At 43.3% G+C, this 20409-nt stretch overlaps 1 protein-coding gene across 1 annotated transcript; it reads right to left on the bottom strand.

Moving 5' to 3' along the window:
• Positions 1–10866: 10866 nt before the first annotated feature.
• On the bottom strand, positions 10867–19878 carry MYOD1 (myogenic differentiation 1). Its single transcript, XM_082192615.1, has 3 exons — positions 18997–19878; positions 16170–16248; positions 10867–15322 (listed from the first exon to the last, which is right to left on the bottom strand). Exons 1-3 carry the CDS (start codon positions 19537–19539, stop codon positions 15057–15059), a joined length of 888 nt encoding a protein of 295 aa, XP_082048741.1. The 5' UTR covers positions 19540–19878; the 3' UTR covers positions 10867–15056.
• Between the last annotated feature and the right edge of the window lie 531 nt (positions 19879–20409).

Raw genomic sequence — 20409 nt, 5'->3', positions numbered from 1 at the left:
CGCTCATCTCACTTTATTGGCCGAGGGAGCCAGCGTACAGCTTCTGGGTCATGTGGCCAGCATGACTAAACCACTTCTGGCAAATCAGAGCAGCACAGCTGGAGCGGTACCTATTTATCTACTTGCACTTTGAGGTGCTTTCAAAGTGCTAGGTTGGCAGGAGCAGGGACCAAGCAATGGGAGCTCACCCCGTCGTGGGGATTCGAACCGCCGACCTTCTGATCGGCAAGCCCTAGGCTCTGTGGTTTAACCCACAGCACCACCCGTGTCCCTACCAAGGGTGGTAAGTGTTGTAATGAGGTATGGTTAAGGGCTGAGCACAGTGGCATGCAATGGTTGTTTTTTGTCGGGCAACAGGTGGGCCAGAGGTGCCAGCTTGCAAGAGTAATGTCATGCTCGTGAGCATTGCAGAAGCTCCCCAGCCTTTGAGAAGGAGACGTCAGGGCTCTGACAGGATGCTGGAGTCAGGTGGGCTTTGGGAAGGTGGAGGGAGGGCTCTTGGACCTGTCAGAGCATCGCCCCTCCCTAAGCAGGGCAGAAGTTTCCCAGGCTTTGGGAAGGAGGCGCCAGGAAAACATTTAGAGAACTAGCCTAGTTCCCCTAATCCCCTGACCACACACCACTGGCAGAACAGCTCCACTTGCACAAGGGGGAACAGCTGCCAGCCTCTCCTCAGGACAGGCTAGCTCAGCAGTGACACCCAAATAGCCCCATTTGGTCCTGCAGAGTTGCAAAGTCCCCAGAAAATACTTCAATATGCTGGGTGCTGACATCTGAGCCTGGTTTGCTTCCTTGTTTAGAAATTTTTTTTTAGCTTGCCCTTCATTGATACAGAGACCAGGATGGAGTACAGAACATAAAAGAAGAACAGCCAACCAAATCATCAGATAAACAAGAGCGCACGCTGAATACACAATCAAGCAAACAGGACAGCTAAAAACAACAGAGCAGGCTAAACAAGCATCAGCTTTGTTCAGCACTATGATGTGACCTGGTTCCGCATTTTAGTTCTTGCAAAGAGATCACGAACTACATTCACTTCAGGGGCAAATAAATGATCATTCTACTATGACAAGTGAGTCAAGGGAAGAGGACATCATTTATGTTGCTGCCCACATTGTTTGCCAATACATCCCAGAGCAAAATTACGTTTTATGAAGAAGATGGTTGAGAGGAACTCATCTCTTTGAAGTTTCTTTTTCAAATAGCAGCTGGGTGGGTGAAGAATTTGAATTGGTAATGTATGAATTTCTGAGGAAGGATTAACCCTTTCCCTTTCCACTATTATCTTGATGAAGATTGCCTCTCTGAATCTATTAGTCCCATTAGGAAACACATACAAGCAATAAGTTATGCCCATCTGTTTTTGATAATGGGGGCAAGTAGCAACTTCAAGGGAGTGATTTTTCACTGGGAATATGGCACAAGGGCAAAGGGTTAAGCTTCCTTTCCCTACCCCATGGTCACAGGATAGACCAGGCCTTCCCATAGCTACTAACTGCATTTTTAAAAAACCAATTTATTTTTTGCAAAATACAGTGGTACCTTGGGTTACATACGCTTCGGGTTACATACACTTCAGGTTACAGATGCCACTAACCCAGAAATAGTGCTTCAGGTTAAGAACTTTGCTTCAGGATGAGAACAGAAATTGTGCACTGGCGGCGTGGTGGCAGCAGGAGGCCCCATTAGCTAAAGTGGTGCTTCAGGTTAAGAACAGTTTCAGGTTAAGAACGGACCTCCAGAACGAATTAAGTACTTAACCCGAGGTACCACTGTAAAGTAATATTACAAACAAGAAACAGGAGTCTCATTTTCCATATCACACCAGATCTTAAAACAACTGATGTATAGGATCAATACAGATATAATTTTTTGATGTATCCTTTCCATGAGCAAGTGTGGGTAGTGGGAGGGCAAGAAGGCATTATCCCCCTCAATGACGTAAGAAAAGAATGGGAATGGAATCTTCCACAACTCTTCTATGCCTTGTAGGGGATTCAGAGATAACTACATCCCACACTTAATTTACCCGGTAGTGGAAGGGCAACTCAGTTTATGTTGGAGAAGCCCCCACCCACCTTCAGTGTAATGTGTAGATCAGATCAGAAGATTCTTTCTTTGCACCAGCCACTAGCCATAGCAATACAATAAAATAAAATGTACTGAAGATAGTGGTAAAAACTTAACTATACAAAATACATTTTGGAGGTTTACATCAATAATCAAATTGTAGCGTAATGTGTAATTTGGTCATAAGGTTTGCATCTTACATGCAGGAGTAAGGAAAGCAGAAGTACAAGGGGTGAAACTTGCGGGTGCCTGGAGGTATATGTAAAATTATGGCTAAAGCATGCAAAGGACCAACCAGTTATTTCTGGCAGGCACCCACAGGTAACTTAAGATATGTCTGAAAGTGGCTCATCCTTCAGATCAAAGCTTTTCCAAGGGTTAAAACCTGCCCCAGCGTAGGCTACAGGGGACAGAAATGTACAAGCTCAGCAGAAGACAGCAGCTTGAGGCCTTGCCTTTTCAGAAGACACCAGACAGCTACTTCTCTACAATCCACATGTTTCTGAATTCTGATCACAGAAAGCTCATTAATAAGATGTTCATTCTTGGACTACTTATGTTCCACTCTTATATAACCCTGAATAAACGCTTTCCTGGCAGGGTGCATCCCATTCAGTAAGCTGTGTGTCAAGGTTTGCTCTCAAGCGACATACAGCTGGCAAACCCCCGTGGAATCATTGGCAACGGTTGCAAAGAACTGCATTATGAAGGATAAAATAAAAGGCTTAAGAAAGGGAGAGAGGGTCTCTTCTCAGATGTCTTCAAATACAGTAGTGCCCCGCAAGACGAATGCCTCGCAAGACGGAAAACTCGCTAGATGAAAGAGTTTTCCATTTTGGAGGTGCTTCGCAAAACAAATTTCCTATGGGCTTGCTTCGCAAGACGACAATGTCTTGCGAGTTCCTGCTGGTTTCCCCCCCCCCCTTTCTAAGCTGCTAAGCCACTTATCAGCTGATCTGATCAGCAGATAAGCCGCTAAAAGCCGCTAATAGCGCTAATCCGCTAATCCGTCAATGGGCTTGCTTCGCAAGACGAAAAAACCGCTAGACAAAGAGAATCACAGAACGGATTCTTTTCGTCTTGCGAGGCACCACTGTAGTCACATGTAGAGGTGATAGGGACTGAGGTTTCGACTCCTTAGGAGAAATGAATGCCACTGAATTACTATTTGTCGACAAATTATTCCACAAGTTACTAACTTCTGCTTGGCTTGCAACTCCCTTGATCCTCATTCCCAATCAAGGCGAACTTCATACAATTGGTTTTGCGCCTATTTATCCTTCCACGCTGTTGTCTCTCTCTACTTCCTTTTCTTGTTTTAAATTGTAACCTGGATCAATGTGGTCTTGTTACTGAATGCTAGGTCAGTTCGTAACAACGCCAGGCCATTGGGCACAGCCGGGGAACTATATCAAAGGGATACTGTAGGTGGGAGGGAGATCTGAATGGGCAACAGAACTCTTTGATCCACCCACCCACTCATCCAGCCAGCCATGCCTAGCTCTCCCCCCAGGCACTGAATTGATATCCATGGGACTTCTTCACAATGTCATCCTCCCAGGCACATCTTCCAAGCAAATGTCCAGGGTGGTGGCAGCAGCAGAGGAAGCCACTTGGGTGCCTGGGGTGGGGCGAGCCACCCATAGGGGTGGGGCCTCCGGAGTCTGCCTGCCTCCTCCCACTCAGCTGCCCTACAGCTGGGGAGGGAGAGAAGCAGTGGGCGGACCATTTGGGCAGTGCAGAGCCTGTGTGCGCCCAAGCCACAGTGTCTCTCCCAGGAAAGATGCGTGGCTCAGGCATGCTGCAAACCCCACAGTGAGTGCCGCCTGGCATTTTGTCACCCCTCTCAGTGGTGACACCTGGGGTGGCCCACACTCCCCTTCCTCCGCCCCTGGGTGGTGGTGGTGGTGAATAAAGCTTATTTCCAGGCACAGTGGAAAAAGCCAAATGTAATGTGCCAATGTTGTATGTGCAGATGCAGTCTAATTTCATAATCCCATACATGTTTACTTTGGCATTAGTCCCATTTATACTCACTGGGTTTTCTACATGAATATGTAGTCCCTCTAGATTTACATATTGATTTTATGCTAAACAAACTATTTGCATATACAGGTGCATTACTTGCACTGAGTAAGCAATATAGCATAATGTGAATGTTTGGAAAATAAACCTATGACTGATGGGGAATTAAGAAACAGTGCAATGTTGCTGGTAGAACAGCAAGTTCAACATTACAGGCCATGTTCATCTAATTAATTCACCTCTACAGAAGCAGCTCCAGAGAGAACTGGTGTATCGGCCTATAATTTAAGAAGCAAAAGTGACTTAAGATAATTTATCAAGGAGGAAGTTAATTAACATTTCCCCTCTCTATAAGAAAAAGATGGCTCACTAACTTTGACTAATTGTTTTCTGCTGTGTACTTGCGTGTCTGAAAAGGTGCTGGTACAGATTTTCTTTATCAAAATAAAAAATGCTGCTTTCAATTTTTGCACAAAGGGTGCCATCTAGTGTTCCTTTTCATAATAACAATCACTTGCACTCTAGTCACACATTTTAAGCTATTCTCTACTTCTGTTTGGTTTGTCACGCAGAGCCCATTCTTCCTCTGCACAGCTTACAACAATTTACGTATGGCTCCTAGGTGGCTCCTCTCCAAGCAGCTTAATGGATAGCCCTGCTAAACTTCCAGAGGTAGAACATTGTTGTGTGCCTTCAGATCGTATCAGTACAGCACTGCTGGAGAGGCACATTCCCTGTCTGCAAATATTGAAAGCTTTTGTTGCTGTACCATTCATTGTGTGTAATCCTATGCACAGGTGCTGCTGAGGTGCTTACTTGGCTGTAAAAGTTCATAAGGACTTCCATATTGAATCAGACACAAACAGTCCAGCCTCTGACAGTGAACAATCAGATGGGAAGCTGCCTTGCAATGAGTCATTGACCCATGTAGGTCAGTACTGTCAGCAATGGCTCTCAAGTTTCAGAAGAATCCCCCTTAGCCCTTTCTGGATATGTTGGGGATTAAACGTAGGGCTTTCTGCATTCAAAGCACATATTCTACCACTGATCTTTGGGCTTTGCCTGTAGCATAGCATGATGGAACATAGCATCAAACAGTGTGACGAAGCCATCCACACACCAACTGCCTTGTTCATCCCCAATATTTAGTCAAAAGTGCCATTTTTAGCTACTGCTAAAAGCTCTTGTCAGGCCTAACTTCTATTAATTTGCCTGATCCTTTTAAAAAAAGCAGCAGCAGCAGCAGCAGTCGTCAAATATTCTCCTGTTTCTGCGGATTGCTAATTTAGTGAGGAAATCCTCGCCATTTTTGTACCATCCTATAGATCCCGTGGGACGCGGGTGGCGCTGTGGGTTAAACCACAGAGCCTAGGGCTTGCTGATTGTATCCCCGCGATGGGGTGAGCTTCCATTGTTTGGTCCCAGCTCCTGCCAACCTAGCAGTTCGAAAGCACGTCAAAGTGCAAGTAGATAAATAGGTACTGCTCCGGCGGGAAGGTCAACGGCATTTCTGTTTCTGGTTCGCCAGAAGCGGCTTAGTCATGCTGGCCACATGACCCGGAAGCTGTACGCCAGGTCCCTTGACCAATAAAGTGAGATGAGCGCCGCAACCCCAGAGTCGGTCATGACTGGACCTAATGGTCAGGGGTCCCTTTACTTTTGCCTTTATAGATCCTTTGCTTATCAAGAGGTTATGTTCACCTCTTGGTTTAGGAGTAAATGGTAAAACCAAATGGTAATAATAATAATGTTTAGACTCTGCCCATCTGGCGTGGTTGCCTCAGCCACTCTGGGCAGCTTCCAACACACATAAAAACATAATAAAATATCAAACATTAAAAACTTCATGATACAATCTCTTCCCAGTTCATGATACAATCTCTTCCCAGTCTGCATTCATGCTATGCTGTCAGCCAAACATCCTGGGATACTGAATTCCAGAAAATCATGATGTGCTGCAGAAACTAGTTCTTTATTTCCACATTCAGTTCCTTGTTTCAGAACAAGAACCCTCTCAAGGCAGCTCACAATGCAAAACACTGAAAGGATAAGTTTTTAAACTGAAACAGCAGCATAAAATGCATCCCTGCCCAGCACGACAATCCAGATAAAACACATTATGGCTGCAATTCTATATGCCCTTGCCCATTGCATTCAGTCGGGGTAATACTTCTGATTAGACCCATAAAGGATTAAGTGCTGTGGTCTTGTGCCGAGCCACAAATGAGCAGAGCTCCGTGCAATGGGAGGCCAGCCGACCAGAAGAGTCTCAGAGATGTACTTGCCTGGAGGCAGAGTCAGTATCCAGTCAGGTCCAGTCCTGGGGTCAGGCAAACAGCAATCCACATAGTCAGATGGCCCGGGGGTCAGGGAATCTGGTAGTCAAGGGTCAAGGCGAGCAGGAAGCAGCAAGGCAGGATCAGGAACTACAAGCATTGATTCCAGCACCTGCCTGTTGCTGGAAGTTCTGCTTAAGAAGGCTGAAGCCAGCTGGCTCTCATTATTGCCTTCTCCTCTGTGTCCTTGAAGGCTGATCAGCTGCAGGTGGAGTCACTCTGCCTTCTCCCCCTTCAGGCTGCTGTTCAGTAGGCGAAACTGACTCTTGACCCATGACTTTAAGAGGTAAACAACTAATCATGATTTACAACAGAAAAAAGCAACTATTAAAGCCCAGTGCAGCTTTTTTTGCTAAAATGATTTTAGCTAATAAAATGGTTTTAAAGGTCCACTTAAAAATGGACAGAGAAGGAACCAAGCAGAGACATCTGGGAAATTGGCCAATTTCAGATTCTCTCAGTTTCTCATTCTTCCTGTCTTAAGTTCCGTTCTCCACATTTCCACATCAGTTTGCGATTTTATTTCATTTTTAAAATGTCCTCATAAAATTCATCAGTTTTCAGTCCAAAATTCTCCTAATATACGCTTTTTTTGGCAAAGCAATTTCCCACAATATAATGCGTTGCCACACGTTATTTTCACTGATGTGTGCATTCTTAATGCACATATCACTTTGGAACCCAGTCAGATGGGTGGGGCATTGCTATTATTATTATTATTATTATTATTATTATTAAGTGCAAAACAAGTAGGTTCACCTTTAAATGTGAGGCATTGGTTTTGCCTGTATCCATTCATCCTGTAAAAAGGTGAGCCCAGAACAGCAATATTTGTAGTTGTCTTCTGGTCTGGGGATGGAATACCGTAATCTATCTGGCATTTTTCCTGTCTGTCTCTCCTTAGACATAAAACTACATGAAGATGCTGGTAGGTTTGTTTTTAAAAGAAACGAAACAACAGGTGCTTTTCTTGGTTGCAATGAAAGGTTTGACACATAATGCATCTGTAAAAACATAAGACAAGTAAAGGCAATGAGAAATACCTAACAAGCGCTATCATTCTTTCCTCATGCCCATCATTACATGCTACTAATAACTCAAGTTCCCATTTTTAAAACACTTTGGACTACCAGTGCTATAAACTGTAATTCCAAACTAGACCCGTTGCACTTTTATCCTGCAGATGGCAGAGTTGTACAGTGTTTTGCAAATCCAGGGATTCCTATTACCTGGTGTCACTTATATTATTTCACTCATGGACTTATTTTTATGTTGTGATCTTCAGAGGAAGGATAAGGATGGTATGCAAATAATAATAATAATAATAATAATAATAATAATAATAATAATAATCTGTTTTTAGGCAGGAACAGCCAGAAATACCTGCACATCTTGCTTCATAACACTCTAGAGATTTACTTTAAAAAAACCAAAAAATGAAACTTCAGTGTCTGGGGCTCCTTCCCAGGGCCACCAATGAAGGCCCTCTTGTCTATCTCTGTGTGCCATAAAAGAGAGGGGCATCATGTTGACCTTTTTGTAAACATTGTATAAGGCTGGAAAGTAACACTGGACTAGAAATCTTCAGTTACAGATAGGTAGCCGTGTTGGTCTGCCATAGTCAAAATAAAAAAATTCCTTCCAGTAGCACCTTAAAGACCAACTAAGTTAGTTCTTGGTATGAGCTTTCGTGTGCATGCACACTTCTTCAGGTACCAATCTGAAGATACCAATCTGAAGTCGTATCTGAAGAAGTGTGCATGCACACGAAAGCTCATACCAAGAACTAACTTAGTTGGTCTTTAAGGTGCTACTGGAAGGAATTTTTTTATTTAGAAATCTTCAGACAGTGTTGGTCAGCCTGTGGAGCAAAGAGTGTCAAAAAATGGCACAGAGCAGATGGGAGTATAATAATAATAATAATAATAATAATAATAATAATAATAATAATAATAATAATAGTTTTTTTATTTATACCCTTCCCATCTGGCTGGGTTTCCCCAGCCACTCTGGGTGGTTCCCAACAGATAGTAATAATATAATAATAAAAAAGTGATAAAACATCAAACATTAAAAACTTCCCTAAACAGAGCTGCCTTCAGATTTCTTTTAAAAGTCAGATAGTTGTTTATTTCCTTGACATTTGATGGGAGGGTATTCCACGGGGTGGGTGCCACTACCAAGAAGGCCCTCTGCCTGGTTCCCTGTAACCTCACTTCTCACAGGGAGGGAACCGCCAGAAGGCCCTCGGCGCTGGACCTCAGTGTCCGGCCTGGACCATGGGGGTGGAGATGCTCCTTCAGGTATACTGGGCTGAGGCTGTTAAGGGCTTTAAAGGTCTGGCTGTGTCACCAAGTCCGGTCAATACTGTTTCCCACCTCTCCAGCATATTAGCTGTTCTTTTTATTTGTTTAAATACTTTTTACCCTGCTCTTCAGCTGAAAAGGTTTGATCATAATCCATAGAAAGCAACATAGTCTCTGTTCACAAGCTTAGTGTCTAAAAGACACAACACCTAAAATGAAAAGGAGATGAAGTAAAAAGAGGCAAACAGACTCCAGTTCTTAAAGTTTTATTTTAGTACTTTTATAATGGCAGTGTGAACTGGAAACAGGAGCCAAATGGGGCTGTTGTCTCAGCGAAGCCAGTGGAGTAGCTCAGATTCCCTGCTCTCCCCCTGCTAAAGCCTGATGTTCCCTAGTTCATAGATTGGGAGCAAAAACCACACCAAGGCGTGGAGGTGAAGTGAGCTGTCTATTGCACTGCCTCTGGACTTCATTTGTTGAGCACTTGCCAAAATAAATGAATAAATGGTCATCACTATTTGTGGGATTGGTAGGGGATGATCCTGCTGTACTTATAGTTTTAGGGACTTTCAGATTTTCTGATACAGTACACTCTAAATAGCACTCCGCATTAACTATGCTCATCATTTGCTTATCTACTGACACTACATTTCAGTGACACCGACATCATCTGCTTTAGCTTACATAAATGACTACCCTGGTTTGAGCTTCAATCATACTCATACAGAATATGACAGCATTCTTGACCTTTGGGAAAAAAATGTGAGGATAAACCCCGCTGCTAAATCTGTTACCAGGAAGGTTCCAAGTGTTACCGCAGCCTCTCAAGTTGACTAATCTGCCGTACTAAGCTTAAAACACTTTATTTAGGCGATTATTAAAATATCATGGACTGAACTCAACCTGCCTGCTCTCTCCTTTTTTGCCACGCGGCAGCAGGGGTGAAACTGGGAGCTACTGGGAAAGGGCACAGCTGCTTGAAAACAACCCTCAGTGTGAAAAATAATAACAACAGGTTGCCAACTCTCATGGTTTAGATGGGTTTTCTGCTGGTTCCTGAAGACTTGGGGTGTGTTCACATTACCTGAGAGAACAGAAGTTGTTTCCGCTCCCTCCACCGCGAACAGCTCCCAAAGCAGTGGATGGCATTTAAAGTACAATAGGAGAGGATTCTTGGTTGGGTTTTGGTTCTAGGCACCTTGGAATCATTCCTTACTCTGATGTCTCATCAATGTCAGTTGGTAGCTGGAAGGAAGGAAGAGGCTGAGATGGAGTTGGAACCTAGCTGCCTGATACAGCCATGTGGTGGTTCGACTGACCATTTGAGTATCCTTATAATAATTACCTGGCATTGTAATGTTACATTGTACATACTTCTCTCTCTCTCTCTCTCTCTCTCTCTCTCTCTCTCTCTCTCTGTGTGTGTGTGTGTGACAAATGAAGCAGCCCTTGTGTATGTGTTTTAATGGGCCTATTTTGGGATGTGTTAAATGCATGCGTGGTCTCTGTTGTAACATTAGAACCAGGCTGTGGAAACTTAGGTTGCTAAAATAAATCGTTGAAATTCAATATCCGGGAATACTTGTGGAACAGGGTGTTCATTGTCGAACACAAATATTCTGACTGAGAGTTTCAGGGCTTCAGCTTCACGTGCTGCAATTTTACTTGCTTTCAGTAAGCGGTAGTGTAAAATTAAAAAAGCGACCAAAGGCGGTGAATCAAAATTTTGCTGCAATTTCTGTCCAATTCCTCGTAAGAAAGTACAAATATATTATAATGTCATGGCAAGGAAGATGCCAACCTGGCAACATCCATTGGCCAGAGAAGACGAATCTGCAGAGATGTTGCTTACCCTCCCTGTTAACAATGATAAGAAAGAACTCTGAACTAAGAACTAGTGCCTGTGTTTCCTTATTTTCCTCCTCCCTCCCAATTCCTGTTCCTTTTGTGCCGGGCCTTTTAGATTGTAAGCCTAAGGGCAGGGACCATCTTAGTCCTGATCATGGTAAGCTACTCTGGGGGCCTTTTTCAGTTGAAGAAGGAGTTTAAAATACTTCATACATTTAAAGTGATTAAAGTAACATGTAGCTATGGTAAAAATAATAATCAAGAAAACAACAATAATATGTGGTGACCCTCAAACATTTATCTCACTTACAAAATGACAGATATTTATTTACACAGAACACACACAAGCAACAATAGAAAAAGTCTCCAGAGCTTGATAATTACCCAAAACGAAACAAAAAAAGGAAAGATTCTCATAGTATTGAAGAACTTTAAAAGAGCTCCATCTCTATTGTATATCATCTGCTCATGAGTAAGAAGCCCAATATGCTTCAAAAGGTCCTCAGTGTTAACTTCTGTGCCAACTCACACAAAAGCAGCACATCGGTGAAAGGGGCTCTGCAATTTGAAGTAGGGATGGGCGAGATATTCCATTTGGTTTGCATTTAAATCAGAATTTATCAAACTTGCACTTTCCAAAACAATATGAGAACCGAAAACATAACCATCCTTTGAAATTCACACGTATCCAAATTTTGTGATGCAGTTTTCTAACTAACCTGTGTTTACAAAAAAAATGCATATATTTGGCAAAAGCATGCCATTGGCCAGGGATGAAGGGAGCTGTAGTTCAGCAACATCTGGAAGGCAACATCTGGTTAGCACCTCCTGCTCTACAGCCATTAGCAAAAACATTGTATGGATCGAACTGCAGCCAGGTTGTTACCTAGAATGTCATTAGAGAATAGAATTATCAAAAGTCTTAAATGAATTTATTAATAAATGACCACCTATTGTGGATGCTTTTGTTGAGATTCCTACACACCAGAGAGTTGGACTAGATGCTTCCAATGCTACAATTCTATGACATCATACCTTTTGACTAAATTATCTTGAAGATGGTGTACTATAGACTGTGGCCACACACAGCGAGAATTCGCAGCCTTGATTTCCTAGCCGATGGCCATCAATATCATCCATGAGAGAAGGATGGAATCCATCTAAAATCTCCTACACCTTGGTGTAAGTCCCATTGAAGTCAACTGAATTTACTTTGAAGTAGAATTGCACTGTAATTCACCTTATTCTTATATAGGGAGAGCGAATATTCTTCACTGAATGAGAAGTGCATTTGCTAACACTGTACTGAAAGCAACGGGGAAATTCCCTAACCAAAGGCAGAATAACTCCAGCAGTTTTATAAATAAGGTTCTTTATTTAGAATACTGTTGAAAACATTCTCAGAATTTCAAGTTTTAAAAGGTACTAGACAAGGGTGCCCCTTCAGGTTAAGAACGGACCTCCGAAACGAATTAAGTACATAACCAGAGGTACCACTGTATTGTTTAATCTGGTATTGGAAGTACCTGCAAGAAAGATAAGGGAGGAAGAGAGAATAAAGGACATATGGATAGGACAGAGAATATATACATTTAAATCCTTTGCAGACGGTGTAGTTATAACGGTAGAGAATTCTTCAGAAAGCCTACCAACGATCTTGGAAGTTATTATAACATTCAGCAACCTGGTGGGATTTTATACTAATAAAGAGAGAAATAAAATGCTAACTCAGAATATAAATAACCAAAGAAAGAAAGAATTGGGAAATGACTTAGGAATCAAAGTGGGAAAGAGAATTAAATATTTAGGAGTCTGGATTGCATCTGAAAATCTGAACTTATTTCAAGACAACTATAACAGAGTGTGGACTGAAATGAAAAAAGACTTTCAAAAATGGGAGTGCCTGAACCTGTCTTTTCTGGGCAGGAGATCTGCAATTAAAATGAATGTCCTGCCCCAAATGATATTTTTATTTCAATCATTACCTGTAATATCCAACTCCAACTGCTTTACAAAATGGAAAAAAAGATATATTAAACTTCCTATGGCAAAAGAAAAAAACAAGGATAAAAATAAAATATTAATAGATGAAAAGCAAAGGGGATGGGTTGCTTTCCCAGATCTGAAATTTTTAGCAACCTGTCTAAGCTGCGTGAAAGAATGGATAGAACTGAAGGATGTGAATGTATTGGTTTTAGAAGAGACCAATCTGATTTATGGGTGGCATGTGTAGCTATAGTACAAAAAAACTAAGGTTCACAAGGGTTTTTATGATCATGCGATTAGAAGAAGTTTATATAAGGTCTGGATGAGACATAAAGATATCCTAGAAAGACTGACTTCCGGTTGGATTTCACTGGTAGAAGCAGTTGCAGTAAAAGGGTTAAATATGGATAGGACTTGGGGAAAGTATAAAGACATCCTTTAATACAAAGAGGGCAATATAAAACTAAGAGATAGGCAAAAGATACCTATCTGGATACCTGACTGGTTTCGATATTTTCAAACAAAGGAGATGTTTAGAAAAGATAAAGAAAGAGGATTCATTCAAGAAGCTTCAGAATTTGAAAAAAGTGATTTGGGGCCCAACAAAAAACTAATCTCAAAAATATATAAATTATTGTTAGAATGGGAGACCAAAGATGAACTCATAAAGGAGGCAAGGATAAAATTGGCCATTGATATTGGGCATAATATTGAAATTGTTATGTAGGAAAAATTATGGAATTCAACAGCGAACTTCTCTGCATGTATAGATGGTATTTGACACCGGTTAAATGGGCCAAAATGTACAAAAGAGGTTCAAAACTTTGTTGGAAATGCCTAGACACAGATTCATTTATGGTGCAAATGCATCCGGGCAAAGGAATTTTGGGAAATGGTGTAAAAAAGTTTAACTCACATTCCCCAAGAAACCGGAAGAATTCCTTCTAGGTATTCTTGGGAATGAGTTACCACAAAGGCCCGCAACAGCTGCGAGGATAGTATGCACAAGATATTGGAAACAAAGAGAGACTCCAGGAAAAGAACAATTGTTAAATAAATTAACTGAATATGCAGAGCTTGCAAGTATGCCATCTAAAATAAGAAATCAAGAGACAAACTGACGAGGAGTGAGTGGAAGTATCTAGGGGAGTATTTAGAAAAAATTGATCTCAAATGCAGTGGTATCTTGGTTTGCAACTGCTTTGGATTACAACCATTTTGGATTACAACCACGTCAAACCCTGAAGTGTGTGTCCCTTTAAAAAAAATAATTACAACCCATTTTTTTAAATATTACAACCAATTTTTTTTGGGGGGGAGGCCCCATTGGAGAAAGCGCGCCTTGGGTTACAACCTGTTTTGGTTTACAACCAGACCTCCGGAACAGATTATGGTTGTAAACCAAGGTACCACTGTATAAATTTCAGGTAGGGGATACCTTGTGACCAACAGTTGACAATATTAAGGTTATGAAAATGTGGGAGATAAGGTGAAGGAATTAAGCAAGATGTACAAAGAAATGTTATGGAATGCTGCGTGGGAAGTCTAAAAGAACTACTGTATAAGAATGGAAAATAATGTAATTGTAAAACTGAAAACCTAAAAAATAAAAAAGGAAATTCCTTAACCAAAGGCAGAATAACTCCAGCAGTTTTATAAATAAGGTTCTTTATTTAGAATACTGTTGAAAACATTCTCAGCATCCACATTGTATAAATATATAAAGTTAAAGTTTGGCACGACAAACCAAGCAACATTAAATACGTAAATTTTTTTGGGTTGTTTTGTTTGAATCTTTTCTCTTTTTTTGCAAAGCAGCTCTTATTTACAAGTATACAAAATAAGTATTTTAAAAAATGGTCCACAACCTTTTTTTAAAAAATATACGTGGATGTCTATGTTTCTGAGGAGAAAGGAAGGCTGCAATCCTATAATGTGTCTACTCGGAATTAGGTCCCACTGATTCCAATGAGGCTTACTCCCAGGCAAGTGTGTATAAGAAGAGTGCAGCCTTAGGTTGCTTAACAGTGCAATCCTATGCATGCCTCCTCAGAAGGAAGTCCCACTGAGTTACTTACATGGGCTTAACCCCACGTCAGTGGACGTAGGATTGTAGGCCAAGTCAGACTGAAATCAGTGGTAGTTAAGCAACCTTTGTGCAGGTTCGCCTCAAGAGTTTATTCCTCACAGGATCTGAGAAGACCCTCAAACTTAAGGATACCCCTTTTTAAAAGCACAGATTCAACATTAGCCATTTCATGGTATGCAATTCTAAAGTTCTTCTATATACAAATAGCTTTCGTTTATAACCAATAAATAAGTGTATTTTGAAGTAATGCAAGCTTGGAATCATTAGATACAGATTAAAACTGGTAAGGAAAACCAAAAACCCACAAGTACTGTCTTTTTCGATCTTCAGAAGGCAGGCTTAAGTGTATTGGCTGAGATCCACTCCTGTTGGCAGTTTCTGTCCCCTATGGCTTTATAGCACTTGGTAGATGGGGTTGCTGCTGCTGCTGCTGCTGCTGACATTGTCCTGAGGGAGAGGGGTGCAGGTAGCTGGAGAGGAGATTTGGGCTGCAGGGTCGCTCAGGCTAGCCCCTTCCTGGAGTGAGCAGGGGCTCCCCTCGGTTCCACTTTCGACCGTGGACAGGCTGGCACAGGCAGTGCTGTCCGTCGAAATCCTCTCCACGATGCTCGACAAGCAATCTAGGCTGGAAATGACCGAACTCTTCCCTTGCTTTGAATCTGAGGACAAGGAGATCAGGGAGTCTCAGAAGCAGTACCAAGGAGAAACTGTTTTGCCATAGGGTCCCCACTCACAACAACACACACCTATTCATATCTGAATCAACAGGCCTCGTACAGTTCTAAGAGGTGTCAATGGAAATTAAAAGCCAAATGAGTTATTTAAAAGGTTTCTTTATTAATAAGGGGGAGGGCTCACTTGCCATCCTGCCCACAGCTGCCACCTTGTCTGTGGCACCCCCCCCAAAAAAAACCTTCCTCCACATAGATAGCATCTTCTTGCCAAAAGCTAAAAAAACACTGCCCCCCCAAGCCTTCTGTGAAGGGCGATTGGGGCTGCTGTTTTCAAAACTCTGAATGCTGGACCGTGTATCATTGTTTTATTACAGTTTTTATATATGAGTTCTTTAGTGTTTTATTCTGTTATTATGTTGGATTTCATGTATGGCACTGTGGACTGCCTTTGGGAGGAAAGGTGAGGTGAAAAAGTAATAAGCAAACACAACAATAAATAAAGATTAATATAAGTTGTACAATGGCCTTTGAAGGAAAAAAAAGCACTCAATAGTTTTAAAGTTTCAGTCCAATTGCCATTTTTTTAAAAAAGAAGATTGTGGTCTATAATTTAAAAAATGTAATGTACAAGTTACGTTAAAAGGCATCCATCAAAATAATAATAGTAATAATGATCAGAGTAGTAAAAGTAATAATAATAATATTTGAAATTTAAAAAACGAGCCTCAGAATACCCACACATGGGTAAAAAGGAGAACAAAGTCTGTGAGTGTATCCTGTGTTTGGAGAGCATAATATAGAATAACGTATTTCTTACGAGGCAGATACTTACCATTTAGTGTTTCTGTATAGTAGCTACTGTCATAGCTATTCCTTCTGCGGGAGCTGCAAGGGGGTCCACTGTAATCCAGCTGGAAACAAAACCAAGACATTAGGTCAGAAATACGATCAGGGCTACCAGGTGTCCAAATGTGTATAGGAGTGCTTAAGGGTGCACACATGTCATTCACACTTTATGTGTCTGCTCCAGGAAACACACGTATAACAATCCAGCCCTTTAAATGAAAAGGGGAAGAAAGTCACCTTACGCAGGCATGGACTAAACCCCAGCTGTTTGGGGACTACAACTCCCACCATCCCTAACTAACAGGACCAGGGATGATGGGAATTGCAGTCCCAAAACAGCTGGAGGGCCAAGTTTGACCATGCCTGCCTTAAAGGGTTTTACGAACCTTGAACCTCTTTGTTTATGGTTTCCTCATTATGCTTAAGACTCTTGGCTTCTAACACATATTTGCTCTTTACTACATTTGGCAAGCGACAAATTCAGCAACTGTATAAATTCCTGTCATGACTTCTTATGTGTGACTACACTTATGTCCCCTTATGTACAACCCTTTGAATGCACCGGGACTGAGATGAACCAATAAACCTGAGGATGATTCTGTATCTATATCTGCCACATCCAAACTCAATGCTCCAGTCACCTCAGTATGCTGGGATTTAAAGAAGAAGCTTGTTCACTCACCGTTGTAAGGAATACAATGGAACAAGAAGGCAACAGGTAATTTTTGAGTAGCAAATTCCACTTCACTTAAATCTCTCCCGCTTCCTGTACTAAGCACTGGCCTCTGTCCCTCTCTCTGCCTCTGTCCCTAATGCATGCTGTTGGTTACCACTCAATACCTCTCTCTCTCTCTCTCTCTCTCTCTCTCTCTCTCTCTCTCTCTCTAAGATAAACATTGCCTCTCTTTGGTGCATTTCTCCTCCACCACCTAGCACCTGCACAGTTTGTCATGAGGCCACTAGCCACCATTAGCACAATGCAAGATATGGTCCTCACTGCTTTGTACATCACCGCTAGCTATAGCCAGTCGCTGAATATCTTGCCACAGTCCTATCCGTCCCATTATAGCCCCAAACAAACTGCAGTCTTGCACATATCTGCTCAGAAATAAAATAAGTCCTGGATTAGCAGGTCACGTTCCACTCATGTATAGGTTTGCATAGTAAATAACACTGGTTGTGTACTAAAACGTTTTAATGGCTGCCCTCTAAAGATGGTTGTACTCCATGGTTATAGAAGCATCTGCTTTCAACTGCCCCTTTTCTGCAGGGCCGCATGAGATCAGAGCTTGATATATGCTACCAGCCACTGTCTCAAAAACCCAACTTTATTACATAGAAGCGAGTAAGTATCTCTTTCCCAAGTGTCAAGAAATCACAGCAGAACCAAGCAAGAAGGCTATTGTTTCTTTCTCCAAGCATAAAGTCATTACAGTACTCCTTGCAAGAGCACTATCCCCTGGGAGGACAAGGGGACATGAACTTCAGAAAAGTATTCATGTCATTCTGTAGCAGCAAAATGACAGAGCAATATTTATGGTTCTTTGGTTTACAGTTTGATCAGTAAACTGCATGGGTGCTGCAGTGTTGTATGTTGCCGATTGCTTTTTATTGTATTATTTTATTCATTGAATTGTATGTCCCAGTGGGAGCCTGTGTTCATAGAGTTCATGACTAAATGAATAAAAGTGGTGGTTTAGGTGTCCCAATTCAGTGCTTATTCACTGAGAATTGAATTACGCAGAATTCATTTGGGTTTATGCTTGCAGCCTAACTAGTTCATTATGGCCTGAGAAAGAAATTGCTTTCCCTCCTCTGATCACCTAGGTCTATCTACTCTAATAGTACCAGAAGAGAGAGAAGTTTCCCTCTTGTATCCCAGATTCCCTGAGAGTATACTGGAGGAGCCATGTCACCACGATCCCCAAGAGAAAGAGAAGAAATCTCCTACACTGTGCCAAGGAAACCACTCAATGGGACCAGGGCACAGCAGAAGGCTAATATGTGGACAAAGATGTTACCCAGAGGATGTTCTGTTCTCTAGAGAAACAGGACTACTCCAGGGTAGCAAAAATAAAAATAAAAAAATTCCCTGTACTCTTAAGACACAAAGATTAAAAGAGGGTGGTCCTTTCTCCCAGGGGAATCAGAGTACAAAAAAACAAGTTTTCTCTCTGCTTCTAGTGATAAAAGCAGGATGCTCAGTGTTTTAACCCACTGATCTGAATGGTGCTTCCTCCCAGAAGATGGTGCGCATAGAGGTGAAGCCTTCATTTATTTGAAAAGAGATGTGGGGAGCTTAAGCCTTCTAGGAAGTGATGCCTCCAGTTCTCCTGATCTACATTCCAATGAGGGACTGTGATTACTCAGAGGTGGGAGAAAACTCATTGCATGCTCAGGGTGTGTAGTGACTTGGCTTTGTCATGACACTGAAAGTAAGATTCTTGGGCTTGGTTTGGCTAAAGTCAAAGGAGAAAGCTTCTTTGGGCTAAAGGGGAAAGCGTCTCACCTCCGTTCCCTCCCTAGATCATGGCACAGAAGGAAATCGAAGTGTTAGAACGGCCGTTCTATTTCAGGCACAACTCCTGCACCTTTAACACTTACATGACCAACAGGCTTTTAAGAGATACCCGTTTTGCTATCATCGCTTCTCGGCCTTTTGGCTAAGATCAAGTGTAGTGTGTGCTATCATAAAGATAGAAATCGCCCCGGTGGGCTGCCTGCTTCTCATAGGCATGGGAGCCAAGTCAAGCCCAAGGCGGCCCACCTACCCAAGCAGACAGCCTGCGTTTGCGCGGAAACCTGAAACTCACCATGCCGTCGGAGCAGTTGGATCGGGGGCTGGAGGCGTCCGAGTCGCCGCTGTAGTGCTCCAGCACCGGGTAGTAGGCGTCCTCTTGCTCGCGCAGCAGCGCCTGGAGGCTCTCGATGTAGCGGATGGCGTTGCGCAGGATCTCCACTTTGGGCAGGCGCTGGTTGGGGTTGGTGGACGTGCAGCGCTTGAGCGTCTCGAAGGCCTCGTTGACCTTGCTGAGCCGCCTCCTCTCGCGCATGGTGGCCGCCTTGCGGCGGTCGGCGTTGGTGGTCTTCCTCTTGCACGCCTTGCACGCCCACAGCAGGCAGCGGCCCGCCTGGTGGTGCCCGCTGGGCGCGCGGATGTGCTCGTCCTCGTGGCCGTGGTGGTGGCCGTGCTCGTCGGCCTTCAGCAGGCCCCCCACGTGCACCAGCCGGGGGTCCAGGTCCTCGAAGAAGTGCATGTCCGACGTGTTGAAGCAGGGGTCGTCGTAGAAGTCATCGGCGGCCGAGAAGGAGCAGAGCGAGCCGTCGGTGATCTCCATGTGGCCTAGCACGTCCATGGGCGCAGGCGGCGGAGGAGGAATGACTCCACAGAGGCTGGAAGGAGGGAGAGCGAGAGAAAGAGAGGACGAGAAAGGCGGGGGGCGGATTGTCCACTCCTGAGCTCAGCGCCTGGCTTCAAAGAACCCCGAGGGGGCGAGCGGGCTTCAATCCTGACGACTCCAGCAGAGCCAGACGTCGGTGCGCTTCTTTTCCCGGGTCAGACAGGAGAGGGAGGCGCTGGCTTGCTGTGAAAGGGGGCTTCATTCACTCTTGGCCCCCCTTTCCCCCTTGCTCTGCTCAGCCTGCCATGGGGAAAGCGAAATGCCCGTCGCGGATGCCATCCAAACCGCTCTATTTATCCCAGAAGTGGGGGTGGGCATTGCTCCGAGGCCACCTCTGCTCCACCTGCTGGCCTATCCCTCGGCCTCGCCGAGCCAGTCGCCGGGGTCTCGCAGGGGGCGGGAGGGGAGGGAGGGGAGAGGGAGCCTCGCCCGGATTGGACGGCGGCGAAAGCCCCTGTCCGGCAAAAGGCTGGGGGAAAGTGGCTGCAAATGTCAAACAGCAGCCGTCCGAGAGAGAGCCTCGAGGGGGAGCGGGCGGCGGGGGGGGGGTGTCACATGCGCTTCGCTTTAATGCAAAACTTTATTTTCTGCGTGAGATCTCCCGCTCTCACTTGCCCAGATGGCATTCTTGAAAAAGGATCGCGCCATGGTTTTAATTCGTTTAAAAAGTGCTGCACGGGCTCCTTGGGTCATTTGCGAAACGCATAAAGGCAGATATGTAATAAGGAGGGGGTGTTTGCCAGTTTAATAGTTTGTGTTTTGGTTTTTGGTTTTGTTCGAGGCTGTTATTTTCTCTCTCCACAAGTAATCAACGATCTATATTAA

The sequence above is a fragment of the Podarcis vaucheri genome (genome assembly GCF_965113315.1).
Source record: "Podarcis vaucheri genome assembly, chromosome: 1".
Taxonomy (NCBI): domain Eukaryota; kingdom Metazoa; phylum Chordata; class Lepidosauria; order Squamata; family Lacertidae; genus Podarcis; species Podarcis vaucheri.
The sequence above is the reverse complement of the archived record's forward strand: the minus strand, read 5'-3'. Positions and strand labels throughout refer to the sequence as shown.

Excerpts from the sequence above, each read along its gene's own strand:
- MYOD1 (XM_082192615.1), bottom strand. The coding sequence starts at position 19,539 with ATGGACGTGCTAGGCCACATGGAGATCACCGACGGCTCGCTCTGCTCC. Across the intron at positions 16,249-18,996 it reads CCAACTGCTCCGACGGCATG|CTGGATTACAGTGGACCCCC; the intron begins GTGAGTTTCAGG and ends TTTTGTTTCCAG. Across the intron at positions 15,323-16,169 it reads CTATACAGAAACACTAAATG|ATTCAAAGCAAGGGAAGAGT; the intron begins GTAAGTATCTGC and ends CCTTGTCCTCAG.